This window comes from Vombatus ursinus, unplaced genomic scaffold (assembly GCF_900497805.2).
Source record: "Vombatus ursinus unplaced genomic scaffold, bare-nosed wombat genome assembly UNPS02015175.1, whole genome shotgun sequence".
Taxonomy (NCBI): Eukaryota; Metazoa; Chordata; class Mammalia; order Diprotodontia; family Vombatidae; genus Vombatus; species Vombatus ursinus.
In genome coordinates this window covers 8,623,529-8,642,412 of record NW_020954953.1, presented here as the reverse complement: position 1 = coordinate 8,642,412, position 18,884 = coordinate 8,623,529, and the positions used below count along the sequence as shown (strand labels likewise).

Below are 18,884 nucleotides of genomic sequence, written 5' to 3'. Positions count from 1 at the left end.
AAAAAAAATGGCACTGAATTACTTATCCAATATCAACTCAGCTATGGAGGGAAGCAGTGCTCCAACCCAGCTCCTCCGAATCCTCAGAGAGCAATGGCCTTTCCATTACATCACACTGCCCCAGAAACTCTACAAGTCTGCATCAAGATATTAAGATTTTAAGTAGCCATTGAAGGGCCTTAGAGGTTGTCATTGCAAAGGATAGAAACAGCTTACTTCTGTTTACAGCTAAAGTTCACTCCTCTGCCAAAACATATGCATTCGTTATTTCTAGAATCTGAAGCCAATTAAAACAGGAGAAAGGGGTAAAATATATTCATTAGGCCAAATAGTCTATTTCTGTCTGATGTTAAAGATTTCTTTTGCACATGGTCTATATTCAATTGCTCCTACATGGTACATACCATTCAGGAAGGAAAGAAACCACAAGGGGAAAAGTATTTCAAATAAGCCCCACAAACCTGGAATATTCAGTCTCCAGATTTCTAAAGGCAAGTAAACACTAACTTGTTGCCACCACGTAGCTACTCCAAGACTCAACCATGGTGTGCAGTACACTGTCTTCCTACATGTAATCCTAAATGAAGCATAAAGCCTCACTTATCTAACACTATGAGGGAAAGAAGTGTTCCACATAAAGGAACTTTTCAGATTTATCTCTTCAAATACCATTTGAAAAATTCTAACCATTTGATAGAAATCTTTCTATAATATTCTGTGTGGTTCATCTTCTTAGAATACGCTAAACATAATTGAACCTTTTCTTAATTATCCATCATTATAAATGACAATTTTTGAAATAAGTTGAAATATACTGAGAACCTCAGGAGTTATGTGAGGCTATCTGTCCCTACCCTAAATGGACCCTAAACTATTCTGTTTTTCAGGTTTTTTTAATGGGATTTTGGGGGGGGGGCAGGGGGAATCTCTTTTCTCATTATTACTGTATCTCCCTCTGGAAGTCTTGCTAACCTCCTCATCCTTACCACCACCTCACCCCACCCCACCTTGCTTGAATCCACTCTGGATTTCTGGTAAATAACCAAACTTGTTTAAAATGGGTATAAAGGATGAAATGACAGATCTACATCAACAGGCCAGAGGCCCTCTCCTGAGAAAAAAGTACATGGACTTTGACTGCAAATTCTGCCATTCAGAGTGGTCTTTTTTCTTACTTTTGGGTCTGTGGATTTATTCCATAAGCTTATTCCCTGTGAGCAAGTCAATTAACTCAAGCATCAGTTTCCTCATGTGCAAAATAGGAATAATAGAACCATTTCCCATGGTTGTTGTGAGGAATATTTTGTAAATCTCAAAGTTCTTTATAAATGTTTATTATTATTATTATTATTATTATTATTATTATTGCAAATGGCTAAGGCTGCTCAAGGCTGTCCACTGGCTAAGTAGTACCACTAGGTATTGGCTATTTAGGGGCATAAAAATCATAGAATTAGAGATGGAAGGGATGTTAAAGGTAATCTAATTTAATCCCTAAGCAAAACATGAATTCTAAGAACATCCTTGAAAAGTAGTACTACAGTTTCCATAGGTAGCCCACCAGTGATGGAAAACTCTCAAATTTTTTCAGTGCTGTAATTTTTTAAAGTATTTCTTTATGTTGCTATTTAGTCATGTTTGACTCTCTGCAGCCCCATCTAGGGTTTTCTTGGCAAAGATTCTAGAGTGGTTTGCCACTTCCTTCTCCAGCTCATTTTACAGATGAGGAACCAAGGCAAACAGGGATAAGTGACTTGCGCAGGGTCACACAGGTAGTAAGTATCTGAGGCTGGATTTGAACTAATAAAAAAGAGTCTTCCTGATTCCAAGCCCAGTGCTCTATCTACTGTACCACCTGGCTAGCCTATTTCCTTATACTGGGCTAAAATTAAACCCCTTAGTTTTATACTCAAGAGTTCTAAAATACACTGCCACTACTTTACTTATAATTTACAAATTATTACAAAGTTTTCGGCATGTAAAGAGTGATATTTGTATTTCTATTGTTAACTTTCATTGTTGGCTTCCTAATTATTCTTTCCATCCTTGAATTAAAATCATAAATTTTGGGAACCGGAAGAGATTTTAAAGATCATCTAGTTCAATTCTCTCATTTTACAAAGAGACTGAGGAGCAGAGGCTAAATGACCTGCCAATCAACTTGCCCAGAATCAGATTTGGAGCTGGCAGAGAACTTAGAGGTCTTCTTATCCAATACCTTCATCTTACAGATAAAGAAACTGAGGCCCAGAGACTGTACTCTAGGTTACTCACAATTGTAACACGACCCTAGGTTCTCTGACTCCAGCTCTAATACTCATTCCACTGCCCTCCCAGCGGCTACAGAGCTGATTGGTAGCAGTGTTTATCAGGTCTGCAAACTCCCAGTCATTGGTCTGGGACTAGACTTATCCAAAGCAGAGCAGTTTTATTGGGTTCTTTTTTTTAAATAAGGGGAAGAATAACATCCTTACACTGTAAATATACACTATACCATGCATTTGCCACACCAATAAATGAAATGTTAATGTTTAGGCCATGAAAAGAAGTTGCTTACCATATTTATTCCTCTCTTACAATGAAACAAAATAATTGAGGAATAGTTAGCATTTCTGTCTAAAGGACATGGGGTAGAACTATCAAAAGTGACATAAATTTCATTAGTTGCACGATTAAGTTGTGGAGGTCCCGTGACACGGCCAACATCCTAAGAGATAAAAGAAAAAACAACTGGCTGAAGAAAACAATTTTTCAAGAGATAGCCGATTAAGTATTTAAATAAAATAACAAAAAAGTATACATCTATGAACCCACAAGCAATTCAGACCAAAATGTTTGCCATATGGAAGTTATATGCTACCAGAATATGAATTTATCAGTAATGATCAAAAAAGTTCTGATAACTGTCAATCATTTCCATTTATATCTTATTCTCAAAGAATCTAAGTTATTGAATATTACCTCCAGTGAGCTCATAGCTCCTATTCATCTGGCCTCCCAGAAAGGGGTCGAGTTACAAAAGGGCTTAAAAGGCAAACAGAGGAGTTTATTATTTGGTCCTGAAGGAACCAGTTGAGTTCACTGAATGGGGGAAGGCATGTGCCTCTGAGTGTGAGTGTGAGAGTGTGTGTGTGTGTGTGTGCACGTGTACGTACAGTGCAAGCACAATAGGGAGAGACAAGGTCATACCCTGACCTGCCTTTTAGAAGATCATTTTGATAGCTGACTAGATGATGGACTAGAATGGGGAGAGACTTTAGGCAGGGAGCCCCAAAACCAGCGGACTATTGCAATAGTCCATCTGTGAGGAGATGAGAGCTGGCACCAGGATGGCAGTGTCAGAAAGGGGAGTATGTGAGAGATGCTGTGAAAGTAGCACAAATGTCACAGTAAGGAGCCAAAGATGGTACCTAGGTTATAAGCTAAGGTGATTGGGAGGGAGGTGGTGCCTTCGACAGTAGAAGGGCAGTTAAGAAGAGGTACAAGTTTGGTGGAAAAGATAAGAGTTCAGTTTTGAACCTATGGAGTATACAATTCAGTTCACAAATGAATCTATCTTTTACATCCATCTCTTACAATAGTATTTAGTATCTCAAACACATGACTGCAAAAATATAGAAATAAAATGTTTTTGAGACTTTTTTCCAGAAATCACAACCTGAAATAAGTGAATATAATTATTAAAAATGTTTTCAATATTAAAAACCCATACACTCACAACACTGTAGAAAATCAAAATATATGATATTCACTTTCCTACAAGATTTATTTATTAAAAGGTCTTATTAAGAGTTCTTAGCTAATAAAAAGATACACTTGCATTTCACAAGTGTTTTGAATTGCACAAGTCTTGTACTTCACACTAAGAAGCTAGGCTCAGGAAATATACTTTCCAGCCCCTCTGCCTCTGATACAGAAGTCTGTACTCAGGGATAATGACACGTGAGACACACACACATATGTATATGTATACAAAGATATACACATATAAACAGTATTTGACTCCTTAGCCTTCTCCCCATGTCAAAAGACACAGTATGCATAACACCAGTTTTATTTCCATAAAGGCTATTGTCAAAATTATTTTTCAAACTTGTATATATGATACTTACTATGGGAGAGCCATCAACAGGAACCTTACATACTGCTGCTCCAGCAGGACAAGAAACTCCATGGATGGGATTTAGAGCCTGACAGATGTTAATATAGAAATCTGGCGTGGTATCAGATAGATCATCATTTTCATTATAAGCTTCATAGCCACCAGTTCGATGGATCAAAGGGCTGAGGTCAATAACAGAGCTTCCATTTTTCACTGAACACTGTTCCTGTTACAGGAAATTTGAGTCATGTTACATATCAGCATATCCAAAGGCACAAAGCAGCATTTATGCCAGGACTTGAAAACTCTACAACATAAGCACAACTGCTGAGCTAATTTTTTTTTAGAAAGTTTCATCATATCATTCTTATATTTTCCATCAAGTTGTTTTACGGCTAGCACAACCTGGGTACATTCAGATACCTTCAATGTCAGTGATACAATTGTAATACGAAAGACAAGACACTGAAATCCAGAACAGATATATCAAAAGTCAAAGCAAAATCTCTTTCAGAGTTGACACAGAGTTCAACGGACTCACCTCTTTCTCACAAGCCAGTGGGGTGTGCCAGGAAAAGTAAAGAGTACATGTCTGTTTATTCAAGGAAACAAACACAGGCTTATTGGTTGCCCCAGAATTGTGTGTGCACACAAAGCTAATTACACTCTTATATTTCAGGCCATTCTTGGAAGGGCAAGGAGCTCCATCATCATAAACAAGCTGTAAGACTTGATCTACATACATTAGCCTATCGTTCCAACTTCCAGCGTTAATTTGGGTCAATCCAAAGCAAACACCTGAAACAAATGGAGAGGAAAAAAATTAATGATGTAAGGTACCTATTTTTCATTAGATTATTCCTTAAATTCAGATCATATTTAAACCTCATGCTTATTTTTAAATGGCTTACTGTAACACTGCACATTTAAGACTGTATCCCTCATTTATCCATCAGCTTCTAAAGTGTGATAAACCTCCATCAATGGATTTGCAACATCATTGATTATGACACTCCTTCCAATGGTACCAGTTGTAATCTTCCACACATTCTCATCCTGTATGACTCTTACCTTACACCTTTATGTCCTCTTTTACGTCCTCCACAGGGGCTCTGAGAAACATATTGAGGCATTTTTCTCTGGGTCTTCCAACATGCCGTGCATATCAATGGAGCACATGAGCCACCCGATTATCTCTCACTCTACTGCTTGACCATTATAGATCTCTAACAGTGTCTTTGATGCTACTTCTTTGTGCAATCCTTTGTTGGTAACATGTCAAGGCCACAACTACCTATTCATAGCGTTTTGGGTGACCCACAATTTCAATTTTTGGTCAACTGTTATTGCATGACTCTCAAACAGCATTATAAGAAAAATATTTATATCTTCTAAAAGATGGGTCTTCATTTCAGAGAGAAGCCTGCATAACTTCTCAGAGATAATTCTGTCTATCCTTCTTTTCATTCTTTGCCTACCTCATTGTCTTGTCATGGTGTCCATTACATCTATATGTATTAATGGTCATCTGACTCTGATTTCCTTATGTGGATAGTTAGGTCAAACCATTCTGAGTGACTAGGGATATCATTGAGGAAACTCTGCAATGTTCTGGAGTTTGATGTCATAGGGGCAAAGGAACCCACAAAAAACATCTAAGTCACTACATATGCTATAGAGATTTACTCTTCCATCTGGACTCTTCCATCTGGGCATCCTTTAGTAATTTAGGCAAGTGTACATCACTGAGAATTAAAAGTATAGTTTGAGGGGCAGCTAGGTGGCGAAGTGGATAGAACATCAGCTCTGGAGTCAGGAGGACCTGAGTTCAAATCCGGACTCAGACACTTGACACTTACTAGCTGTGTGACCCTGGGCAAGTCACTTAACCCCATTGCCTAGCACTCTCCCCAAAATAAAGATTAATATTTGGGGTAGCTAGGTGGTACAGTGGATACACCACTGGCCCTAGAGTCAGGAGGACCTGAATTCAAAGCTGGCCTCAGACACATAACATTCACTAGCTGTGTGACCGTGGGCAAGTCGCTTAACTCCATTGCCTAGCCAAAAAAAAGGTACAGTTCGACTTAATTTAAAAGCTCTTCTCAAATTCTCTTAAATTTTCAGTGCCTCTAGGAAACCTAACACTAAATTGCAGGCAGATGCCAATCCGCATTGTACACATTGAGATACAAAAAAAGAAAGAAATGAGAATTAAAAAAATTTTTAAAATACACAGATAAAAACAAAAATAGTTGCCTGTGACACTGAATGATTAAGTCTCCTGATTTCTTTCTCTTTCCTTTATACCAGGGCTCACACTCAAGATGTTTAAGTTCAGAATTTAATTTTCAGCAAAATTGGTAAAATAGCAGGATGAAAATATATTTTACTTTCCTATTTTCCTCACAGAGTTTCAGCACAGGAAGATCTTGATTTGTTAAGGCATTAGGACTTTAATAAGGAAACCTATTTTGGCACTTACCAACTCCAGAAGGGCAGTTTTTAGTCCCTCCACAAATGCCCACATACATTAATCCCTTTTCACTGTAGGAAACTGAGTAACCAGAATCATTCTTTAAAGAGTTCAGATCAAATAGATGGCCTGTAAGAAAAGGGAAAACTTTAGTGCTTTAAATAACAAACAGACATTCTGAAGGATTGGGAATCACAATGTTTCCAGCACAGGTTTCTATTCTTATTCTATTCTTACATTCTGTTGCCATCAGTGCTGAACTTAACAATCTATCAACACTCTTCTACTGAAATGGCATTAAAAATGTGACTGACAAGATAGATGTCCTTGTCTAGGTTGTACCACTTAATCCCTGAATTTCTAATTGAAAGCCTTGATATTTCCCTGGAGGCAAATGACTCAGGATATGCTCTTCTTCCAGTTACTGCACAATAAGCACCGTCTCTAGCTGCGTCACTTACTCCCAAATGAATAATCCTGAAGGCCTAGTTTCTTGAAGGACTCTTCCAACTGTAGCCCTCTTAGTTTCCAGAAATGAGGACCTTTTGAGAACCTCCAAGGTTCCTTTTCCTTCAATCCATACTGCAGAAGCCTGTGTCCCACATTCAGATATGCTTACTGAGGCAGCCCTCCCAATACAAGAAGAAGAAGAGGAAAACATTGAGCCCGGAACCCAAAAAATTAGACCTGTGTCACTACAACACAGGCACTTACTAGTATGTCTACTGCTTCTTCTAAGTCTAAACAGTCAACGTGGTCCATTCTCGAGAAAAGATATACACACAAAGACAAGGGGATGTATTCAAGTCAGACTCCTCTGCTCTTAAGTGTATCTCACAGAATCTCTCTGAGTCTTTACCTGTAGCAGGATTGGTGACTTGACAGTTGTCCTGTACATTGCTCCTTAAAGGACATGCAGCTGAGGTTTGCCATGAGAAAGTATATTCACAGTCTTCCACCGCACTTATAAACATGGGCTTAGAATCCTACAGGCAAAGTACAGAAAGAGTCCAGCATTATGGGGAGTTGTGACAATACCAGCCTGTATCAAATTGCTCTGAACATTTAAAAAACGTTCTCAATGCCTCTATGGGAGAAAGGGTAGTGTTATGTCATGATTACAGAGTGGGGAAAGAATTTGTTGCTAAAACACAGCAGAGGTCAAGTATCAAACTCTAGGGTTGAACTACCTTTCTGGAAGAATCTATGCAAGTTTAAAAAAAAATTAGCTACTTCCAGAGTGGCAGCTTCCAAGAAGGGTTATCTCTCAAGCAAGAAGTACTTACTTAATGCCTCCCTATGTACCATGTTCTGTGGTGCCTAAGGTTGCTGTAGGAGGCCAAGTAATAATCACAAGGCATTATATCCTTTGATCTGGTAGACCAAAACAACTCCAAACAAACTAAAAAAGTCTTTATACTATTACTGCTAATAACAATGATAATGACATATAAAATTTGCAAAAGTATTTTATGAATATCACCTCATTTTATGCTTACAATCCTGTGATGTGGGTACTATTATTATTCCCATTTTTACAGATGAGAAAACTGAGCTTGAGAGATATTAAGTGACTTGCCCAAGGTTGCAGAGCTTATAAGAAAGGTCTTGAGGTGGGATTACAACTCAGGTTTTCCTGACTCCCAAATCATCTTTCTTATATATATAGTACCTTATTCTTTTCAAAGCAAATTGCCACAGAACCTTAAAAGGTTCTCTTCTGCAGTATGCTTACTCGGAGGTCAAATTCCTACTCACCCTACATATTCCTTCTTTCCCTATTTCTCATTAGACACTCATCTATGCACTCTCCCAAAGGTATACTATACTTCTCCCTCCCTTCCTCCCCCTTCCTTCTTTCCTAATCTTCTGAGTTGATGTTCATGACTCCATACAAAGACACAGGGCACAGAAATCAGCGATATATTTGAAGGCTTCTAGGTGCCTGCGCCACTCCCTCCTCCACAAGCAGTTCTAATTTCTATTCAAGTAGAGCAGACAAACTTCATGATTAAGGGCCTCCTCATACATCAGTCTTCAGGACATCAGGACTATGACTTCTCAAGAACAAAAATTAGTTGCCTACCATAGCTTCTTTGCCCTCATAACCAAAAGGCTAGTTCAACCTGGCCTGACTCTGGGCTCCCTGTCTACCGCCTCACACAGGCAGTTAGAACAATGCTTATTTAAGCCTCTAGGGCATAGAACTGCCCCACAATCTGGAAGGTACTCAAAAAAAAAATCAGCTTATTAAGAAACTAATCAGATGCCATATACCAATTAATTGCAAAAGGCAATTATGGATATGAATAAAGGTAATGACAGGGAATCACTATACATGTGGATTTTATACAGTGGTTTTTTTTTTAATTTTATACAATATCTTAAAGATAAGAGTTAAACACAAACATGATCAAATAATTTAAAGCATTCAGAATAGATATTTTTTGAGCCAGAGAAGAAATCTTGGTCACTGATTACAACACTATACGACCTTTAGCCACCTTGGAAGTAGTTATGTGAGATAGCTAGCCGGCATAGTGGACAGTATGCCGAGTGCAGATCCTGCCTCTAAATGCTGGTTGGCTATGTTACTCACTCACTTACCCTATCTTGGCTTCAGTTTCCTCCTCTATAAAAAGGAGATAGTAGCATCTACTTCACTAGATTGTGAGAATCAAAAGATATGCGTAAAGCCCTCTGCAGAGTGCTATATGAAGTGCTTTGTCAGGGTTCTACCCACTAAAGAAAGGGCTATTTGATCACTCTAGCTTAGAAATTCCCATCCACAAGAGGATGCAGTTGGCAGCTGTTAACATAGTAATGGCACTCACTACATGACTCTCACTGCATGTCAGGAGGATTGTTGTCATCTTTCTACGAATCTTATCGGGGCACAGGTCTCCGTTGAGATACGTCAGAATGGAAGTGCCTTCACTACTCCACTGAGGACCATCGCTGACCCTGCCCAGGGCTGTGCATTTAGAGTCCTCCACCAAGCAGACAGCTGCATCAGGAGGGCAGGATCCTGAAACACAAATCAGAGAATGGTCTTTCTTCTTTTCCATCAACCACATGGTACAATACTGAGATTTCCAATAAAGCAGTAAAATGTCCAAGGACAAGGACACCAAACTAGGGTTCCCACAGCACTCTACGCCTTCTCCTAGCTTAGTAATCAGAAGATTACCAGCTTTTGCTTTGGCTTCTGCTGCTATTACTACTTATCCCCATGCATTCATATCTATAAAGGAGTTTATAAGCATTATTATGTTTGAGCCTTAGTTTTACCTAGCAGTGACAACACATTAAAGGCCACTATGAAAAAAACTGTTTCCAAACAATATTTGTTTTCTCTTCTTTCTATTAAATGACCAAACCTACCAATCACTGCAAGAAACAAGTTCCTCAGTTTTATAAGTTTCATTCTCCTTCAGTGTTGTCTAACCTAACATAATGATGAAAATAATGAAGACCATCAGTTCTTGACAACTCATGACCAAAAAAGTAACCCTTTGCTCACCAATGCCGGCCTGTGGGGCCAAGGACCTGCAGATGTTGATGAAGTAACGCTCTGTAGCACCAGTTCTTGTAACTGCTTCCCAGTTGTCATTGTATCGTGATAGAGGAGAAAAGTCAAAGGAGTTTCCTTCGTGATCTCTAAATTGAAGGAGAGGAGTTCAGTTCAGCTACAATTCAGTCACATATCCACCACATGCTAAATCAAACATTAGCATTACACTTAACACCGTAAACATCCTATCCACCTGTGCTTTAGTCCATACCAGCAACAATATAGAGTGTTGATGTCTCAAAATCTCATGACTATTTCATGATGGCAAGTGTTCAAAAATGATTGGGATTGAGAGGGTTCAGGACGGACATGATCATTTCAATTCTTGACCAGAAAAATACCCAACACATGGCATCACTGCTTCTCAAGGTTATTTGAAAGGTATCATAACATATACACTCTATATGTCTATAAGCCGCCTCAATATACACCAATGGTGAGAAGAATGTACTTAGCTGACCATACAACTCCTGACAGTGACTCTCAGCCTAATCATTTATTATCTGATGGCTACTGTCCACATTAAAGGCTATGAGCCTCTAAAAATGTATGAACATTACAAATTAACTTGGAGATAAGAATAAATTTAAGTATGATTTTATCTGTTGATCCAGAAGAGTAAAAGTATAAACTAACTTACCTGAATGAACATTCAATGGACTCAAAAGGTGGGCAAGCATATTGGGTTCGCCACTCAAACAAGTAAGAACAATCTAAAGTTTCCTTCAAGAACACTGGCTAAAGAAGATTAAAAATAAATATGTGTGTCACTATGAGGACGTAAAATTGGATGCAGTCATTTTAAAATCTGGACTTTAAAATAAAAAATTATTTTTATAGGGGTGTTTTTTCTCTCTCCTCTAATAACAGAACATACTCCCTGGATGGCATCCTGCAGCTCTTTTACTATGTAAAATATACTCACCTTTTGAGTGATGCGATCACAGTAAAAAAATATGGTTGTAGATCTTTGATATATTTTATGGCATGTGTCCCCACCAGTGTAATTAATCTTTATCAATCCATTTTCATAAGTCAGCTTCTGGGTAAGTAACCCTATTTTAAGGGGGAATCAGAAGAACAGAGAAAAGTAAAACACTCAGATACATTATCTAACCTATACTTGCACTAAACCAACCTTTTTTTTAAATAACAATAATCACTGCAAATTACTTTTATATAGTGCTTTATGGTTTACAATGTGCTTTTCATATATTTAAGCCTCAGTCTTCCACATGTTCACATAGCTAGTGTCAAAAGAAAGATTTGAATACAGCTCTTCCTCAATCCAAAAACAGTGATCTCTCCATTATGCCATACTGTCATTCTTAAATATAAATGACCACCCTGAAAACCTCTTGGTCATCTCAGTGTTCGATGATTATAGTGGCCAAACAAAAGAAGTGAATGCTTTTCATTTAACCACTTCAAAGAATGACCACAAAAAATTGATTCTCCAAGCTCTTGGTTCTTTAACTGAGTACCTCTCCAAATTTGTTTAAACTAGTTATCAAGCTCATTATCAACAAGCAATCTACTGACACAGTGGAGGTATTACATGCCATAGTTTCAAATAACATTTCTAGTCATTCTGTGAATCAACTCTATTTAGTACTGCTACAGGCAATAGCTTCCCTAGTTTGCCATTGAACTACCTAAATAGTTCGAAGAAAAGTCATTATCTTTCATTGCTAACAATGAATGAAAATTTTTAAAAAGTCACCATAAGATCAAACGAGATAATATTTGTAAAAGCACTTAGCAGTGTCTGGCATATAGTGGGTGCTATATAAATGATTATTTTCTTCCCCTCCCCTCAAAAGAATAAATTAGGATGTCAGAGAAACATAGAAAGATTTATGTGAAGTGAATAAGAGTAAGACAATATCCACAATACCTAAAATAATTTAAATGAAGACATAATTTAAAAGGCAACCACAAAGAAATCAATTGGAGTAAATAATCTTGGTGTCAGAGAACAGATGACGAACTATACTTCCTTGATTTTGATAGAGAAGTGGAGGATTATGGGATTATTATGTATACAGAATATTGTATATATCATCAGCTTTGCAGACTTGTTTTTCTGTTACACAATACGTTCTGATGCTAGGAAACAACTGTTGTATACACAAATACACCACATCTCTAAAAGCCACCAATAAAACTTTTAAAGAAAACAGAAAGTAAAATCAATCTAACATTTTGTCAGTGATTTTCTGGATGAAAAAGTCAAATGAAATCTATGAAAGAAAAGAAGTAAGAGGTAGTTTATCCAACTCAAAGATGTAACTTAGCATCATGCCTTAAGTTCTACTTAACATTATAAGATGCAAATGCACCCTACCTGCAGTTTTCTGGAAACCCTGAGGCCCCTTCTTTTTCTGACATGCGGATACTTTCTTAGAGCTGTCTGCAGGCTTGCATACATCTGAGGACAGGCTTCCACAGACCCGGAAGTAATAGCTGTATTCACCGTCTATCACTATTGTGTCATTTACAGCAAGGGCCTTCAGGTTATAAATGTGGCCATGCTTTGGATCTTTCACCTCACAGTTGTCTCCTTTGAGGTCACATGTGGGAAAAAAAATTTTAAGTGACAGAGCAAAAAGGAAAATATGTAACACTCACACACATACATACATTATGTCTTCCTTACGATTTAAAAACTGAATAAAAAGATCATGCAGAACTTTATAAAACGCATTTGATACTATTTTACCTTTATAAAAATTAAAAATCAATTTTAGAAAAAAGCAGTTTGGGCAATGAATTAAATTTTCTCTAAGAATCTGCTCTAAAGTTCTGTCTCTCAAAGGTTCTTTACATTAAAGAACTGTGAAACAAAGGATTAACTAGGGGACATTAAAAGGTATCGCAATAATATATTTGAAATGATTAACATGAACTTTTAGATCAATGGAAAAGAAAAGTAAAAGGCCACCAGATCTCACCTTCTGCTTTGCGAATAGGACAAGCTTCTATGGTTCTCCAGACAAATACATATTCACAATCTTCCTTATGCTGAAACACCGGTGATCCCTTAAAACATAAGCAGACAGCTCATTTGGGTGCATGCTGTTCTTTTTATATTTATCAAAAGCAGTTAACCATAACATGGTAGCTTCAAACAAGTAACCGAGAAAGCATTAATCAAAAGACCTAAGATTTAACTGCTACAAAATTAGCTTGGGCACAAATACATGGCTGTTCCTTAGTACCTAGGAATTAGTGTTTGACCTTTCTTGGTATACTCAAAAGCATTACACCAATTATTTTCCCCATCTGTAACATTAAATTCCTGGGGGGAGAAAGATATCTTATATGTGAAGGCCTTTCCATTAAGTTCCCCAAAATGTAAAAAAAAAAAAAAATGCAGAAAGACTAAAACATATAGAAATGTAATTAAGAATAAGATAAAGTGTTTATCTAGAAACTTACAGGTGTCTGATCACATTCAAAGATGATACGTGTGGAGAAACGTTGATTTTCACATTTATCACCATTCACATAAACAATACTCAGGGATCCATTAGCAGCAGTTTGAGGACTGATCTGTACAACACCTAGGTTTGTGCCTTTGTCATCAGATTTTACACAAGATCCCATCGCACTGCCTGGAGGAATAAGAAAGACTAGCATTTCAGTAGAGTTTTTTTAAAATCCTAAGCCAAATGTTTTTAAAATTTCTTTATCTAATGACTTAAGAAAACCAAAATAAAAAGATAAAAGGGAATTCACCATGACATCCAGGAATATAAGGCAGAGGATTGCAAACATTTAAGTAGAAAGTTCTTTTTTTTCCTTCTGTTGAAGTATCAAGTGCAGTCCAAGGTTCTCTTGTTTTGCTCAGGCCACTTAGATCATATTCGTTGCCCGCAAGGTCTGAAAAGATATTTTGAAAAACACTGTACTTTCTTGTTCAGAATGCACTGCCTTAATGGATTAAAGAATATTCTCTTGTAGTTATGATTTTCATTTAATTTAGGTTTTCAGAATTAAAGCAAATTCACAAAAAGCTATTTTGAAAAAAGATCATAGATTCAGGGCTTAAAGGGTCCTTAAGGCCATCCATGACCTACTCCCTCACTTTGAAGATTAGGAAATTGAGGCTCAGAAAGCCTAAGTGACTTGTGGAAGGTTACACAGGTAGTAAGCAACAGATGCTGGAGAGACAATCATCCTTTGCTTTTAGTATGCCACAGTATAGCATTTATATGGACTACGTAATATGGTCACATATAACATATATATTTACATAAGGAAAGATACAGTTCCTGTTCCTTTGGCATCTTAAACGTTTTTAGTGCATATTTCTGAAATGAAAAGTGGTGAGATGGGTAAACTAACTTCTCAGGGCCTTGAACACATCCATCGAATACATAAGATTCTCTCTAGTTTTCTGATCTTTCTAGCCTAAGTGTTAAGTAGACATAAGTCTGTTCTTTTTATGTGAAGACTCATGTTCTTTCCATACTCCAGACTGATGGAGCCCAGTATCTTTCATCATACAAGCTTTTATTGATGATGATGATTTTCTTTCCCCCTAAAATTATCCCTTTTATATAAAAAGATGGGACTATATAAATATATCAAATAAAAATTAATTGAAAATAATTTGTATATGGTGATTCTAAACACTACTGCTTATGAAACTTCCTATATTTTCCCCTACCATTCTGTTTTCCAATCAAGAACTGATCTTAAAATACATTTTCATGCTACTAATAAATAAGATATACTCAACTTTTGCAAGATATAAGCAGGCAAATTTCTTTATCTTCATAAATAGGAAAACTTTAGTGGAAACTACTAACATAATAGGGGACTAACATGGTATACCTGCCTTCCTTCAAAATAAAACACACTCTCACATGCGCACGTGCACGCGCGCACGCACACACACACACACACACACACACACACTATTTCCCTTACCTCAGGAACTTACCAGTAACTTGGCAATCCACTGGAGAAGGTACACAGGCTAAAGCTGTTTCAAACTCAAAGAAAGTATCATAGATTCCTAGTTCAGAATTAATGTCTTGACGTAGGAATTTGGGTGTTCCTGGATAGATATCATCATTGCAGATAAAACGTATGATGAAAGCATCTGAAGCACCTGTAGAAAAAAAAAGGTCAAATTTCAAAAAACAGAAAGAGATACAAATATATGCTAGTAAAAACAATGGAACTCCTTTAGGAGACTGATAATGGGAAATGAAACTAATCTTACAGATTATACTAGGTTATCCATCATGCTTCAGGGGGATATGATTTTGATCATTTGTATAACAATGTACCGTATTATGACTGGTTTCAAGCTATAAACAAATTACATTTTTTGTTAACATTCTGAATATTCCAGGATGTTCTACTTCTTTCAATTACTCCCTTCAACTTATCTGGCTCCTTTAAATAAAATTTAAGTATCATTCAGATATCTTACAGATAATATCAATACATAGAATTCTTAACATTACAAAACAAAAAAATTCTAATAGAGAATATTTAAAGTTCTTTGATTTAAACTTGGCACATAATAACTAAAAATAACTAATATTTATAGAACACTTTGTTCTCCAAAGTGATTTACACATGTCATCTCATTAGATATTCACAATAGACTTGTGAAGCGGGTGCAGCTATCATTCCATTTCAAAGACAAAGAAGCTAAGGCAGGATGAAGTTAAGTGATGAGGCCAGGGTCACAGGCTAGTAAATATCTAGGTAGGATTGGAATTTGGGTCTCTCTAAGTCTAGTTAGTGCTCTATCCATTACAATAAATTGTACCTACATAAAAAAGGGAAGAGTGGGGGAAAAAAATCTAACTTCTATGGAGGGGGCACTGAGTATATTAATTGAGTGTGAAAAGCAAGGGAGGTGTGGTAGGACGTTGTAGTTACAAAAACTACAGGAATGCAATGGAGATCAAATGATCGAATGAATCAGTTTATCTTGTAACAGATGCTGAGGGAAGTTGCAGAAGAATTTGAAATTCATAAATAAACCAATTAACAAAAAAATCCTTTAAGCTTTGTTGTTTTGTTGGGAGGTTTTCTGGGGAGGGGAGGTTAGCTCCTGAGATACAAGTCATTTGCTGATAATTCCAAACTGTCACAAAGAAAAAGGGATAGGGGTTGTGACAGACATGGAAGAATAGAGGTTCAGAATATACACCAATTGTATGTGAAAAAATGCCCTGAAATAGAATATCAGAGAAAATATAAAAAGGATAGTGAAGTAACTTTCTAGATTACTTGAGTCAAACCAAAAGCTCATACTAGAACCAAGTGTTTGAAAAAGCTAGGCTAGCCAAAAATCTAATAATCCTCATTTCTTCAAACCAGATTTCAAGTAAGTAAAAAGTAAAGGCTATAGGATAATTCTGTTCTCACAAGAGAAGAGATTTAATAGAAGGGCTGGTAGTTGCAGACTTTGCCTAGAAAGAGTTAGAACTGATTGTATAGAAATATCAGGACTTTTGACAAAAATTTTGGTCATTTGACATACTGTGAAGCTCCATTTCACAGTACTTTAAGTTCTGAGTTAGTTGGGCACTCTGAGGCAAGAGCGCTGCTAAGAGAAGCCCTGAAAAGAAGTGTGATGTAATGAATAAAGTGCTGGCCTCAGACTCAAGAAGACCTAAGATCAGGTCCTGTCTCTAATCTTGCCAGGCTAGGTGACACTGAAGAAGCCTGAAAGAGTTTAATTTGCAGAGCAGGGGCTACCTTGATAAAAATAAGTTCTTCACTGGGTGGTGTCTATACCAATGAAAGCACAGGTCCAGTTATAAAAATAAAAAAAGAATTAGTGACTTCCAAAGCCACCAACCCTTAGGTGAGTGGAATAGTTCTAAAACAATGCTTTGAAAATGGCAGCAAGAGCACAGCCCTGATGAAGATGCCCTAATTCAGAATGACTTCCATTCATGTCTTAACATGGAATAGAGTATTACTCTTGGCATCCAAAGAGTACGGATTGCAGGGAATACTGCAAGAACTGCAATAGCATTGTCTACCTAACTTTCATCATAGCATCATGTTTCTCAAGAGGAAGTAATATAACAGTATCCCCTAACAGAACTGCTAAACTGTACCCCCAAAAGAATAAGAAAAAAGTAAGAAAACAGCTATTAATAGGTTTTGAGATAGAAAGACAGAGTATATTGTCTATTTGGGCAGGAAAATGTTAAAAACAACTATTTTCTTTTAGTTCAGCAAGAGACAGAAAGAACTACAATGTAATATATCCTTTCAGGTTAAATAATCTTTATCAGTATCCTTGGTGTGGCCCCTTATAACACCTAAGAATAAAACAAAACAAAAACTATAGGCCTTGAAAATGAGAAACACAGACTACAAGTCAAAGGTGAGAAGATTGAGGGAGGGATGAGGGGAAGAGGAATTGGAAAGCAAAACAATATCTTTAGATTTAATAAAAGACAATGACTTTTTAAAAATATCCTCATAATTTTTATCAGAGAACAAAGGTACATTTTCTTTTAAGAATACAAAAAATAAAAATAAAAAAGAGGCCTACAAGATATACACAAACAGGGTTTGCCCAAAGAGTTCACTTCTTATGTCAACAATCAAGATACATTTGGCTTTTAAGCTTACCTGTAGATAGTGAAAGGGGTCCTCTGTAGATAAGTGTTATAAAACCCTCTGTGGTTAAGTGAAGACTTTTCTTAGCTCCAACTTGCCTTTCTGGTTTCAGATTATTTGGGTCTCCTGATTTCATCTCTCCTTCACATCCAGCAGCCTCCTTCCCTTCTATAGTCCCACAGACAGGCAGTGTTCCACAGATATTAAACTGGAAAGAAGGAGACATTTTATAAAAACAGCAACCAACTTCACCTACATGATGCTATTTATTGTTGCATTACTTTCTCATAAGGTATTCTAAATAAAATATCCACCTCCTAAAACAAAGCACTCTGAGCTTAAAAAAAAAAAGTTTAGTGATTTTGCAGTTTTTAGTACTGACAATTTAGAGATTTTTAAACTGTTTTTGATCCCACTGTTTCATGAGTTGCAGGGTCGTATGGTTGAGATATATAGAGCACAACTAGTTGTCACTAAAGAACTAAGAATATCACACAGAGGGCAAAGAAGCAGTACATGGGGAGGGTGAGAAGGAAAACTATTTTTTTTCAAAGAAAGACTAGAGTTAAGTTAGTCTTCAGGGAAAGACATGTTTCCAGAAAAAAGGGGGGGGGGGGACATGGTGGATGGTCATATAATAAGAATGAGAGATAATGAGTACACAACCTGAGTGCTCCTCTGGTATATTCATGTCAAAAATCAACTGAGGGAGGTCTTTGGCCCATTGGGTGGTCCTCCCTTTGGTGAATTTACAGAATAACATGGACAAGAATTTGGTCAGGCACAGAGAGGTTGTGATTTGTACTACTGGAACCAAATCAATAAGATCACAGATTCATCTGCATGAATTGGTCCTACTATCCTACTTTAAGTATTGGTTGAATTTGCAGAAATGCATGCATTGAATATATTACCCTTCACCCTTGATAAAGGATATGATCTTAGGTATTAAAATACAGAAGTCAATCATTTCCCCAAAGTTTGACAACAATTTCACTAAAAGCTTGCACACTAAAAAGCAAGACATAGAGAAAAAATAGTTTTTAAGTCTCAGACTTCTGTTTGAGCACACTGTTTGAGCACTACAAATAGGAGCATCTTTTTTAAAAAAATAATAATGT

General features: G+C 36.9%; 1 protein-coding gene across 1 annotated transcript in view; it reads right to left on the bottom strand.

Annotated features, from left to right (window-relative positions):
- Positions 1-18,884, bottom strand: part of LOC114031529 (cation-independent mannose-6-phosphate receptor-like) — a 142,396-nt gene that overhangs the window by 20,245 nt on the left and 103,267 nt on the right. Inside the window, exons 22-36 of the mRNA XM_027846659.1 lie at positions 17,776-17,971; positions 15,104-15,274; positions 13,894-14,037; positions 13,594-13,769; positions 13,107-13,194; positions 12,500-12,715; positions 11,078-11,208; positions 10,793-10,890; positions 10,102-10,238; positions 9,413-9,606; positions 7,438-7,564; positions 6,588-6,707; positions 4,644-4,900; positions 4,113-4,328; positions 2,558-2,707 (exon numbers count right to left, since the gene is read on the bottom strand). Of these exons, the coding sequence (XP_027702460.1) occupies positions 2,558-2,707; positions 4,113-4,328; positions 4,644-4,900; positions 6,588-6,707; positions 7,438-7,564; positions 9,413-9,606; positions 10,102-10,238; positions 10,793-10,890; positions 11,078-11,208; positions 12,500-12,715; positions 13,107-13,194; positions 13,594-13,769; positions 13,894-14,037; positions 15,104-15,274; positions 17,776-17,971 (2,421 nt within the window). The remainder of the gene's footprint in view (positions 1-2,557; positions 2,708-4,112; positions 4,329-4,643; positions 4,901-6,587; positions 6,708-7,437; positions 7,565-9,412; positions 9,607-10,101; positions 10,239-10,792; positions 10,891-11,077; positions 11,209-12,499; positions 12,716-13,106; positions 13,195-13,593; positions 13,770-13,893; positions 14,038-15,103; positions 15,275-17,775; positions 17,972-18,884) is intronic.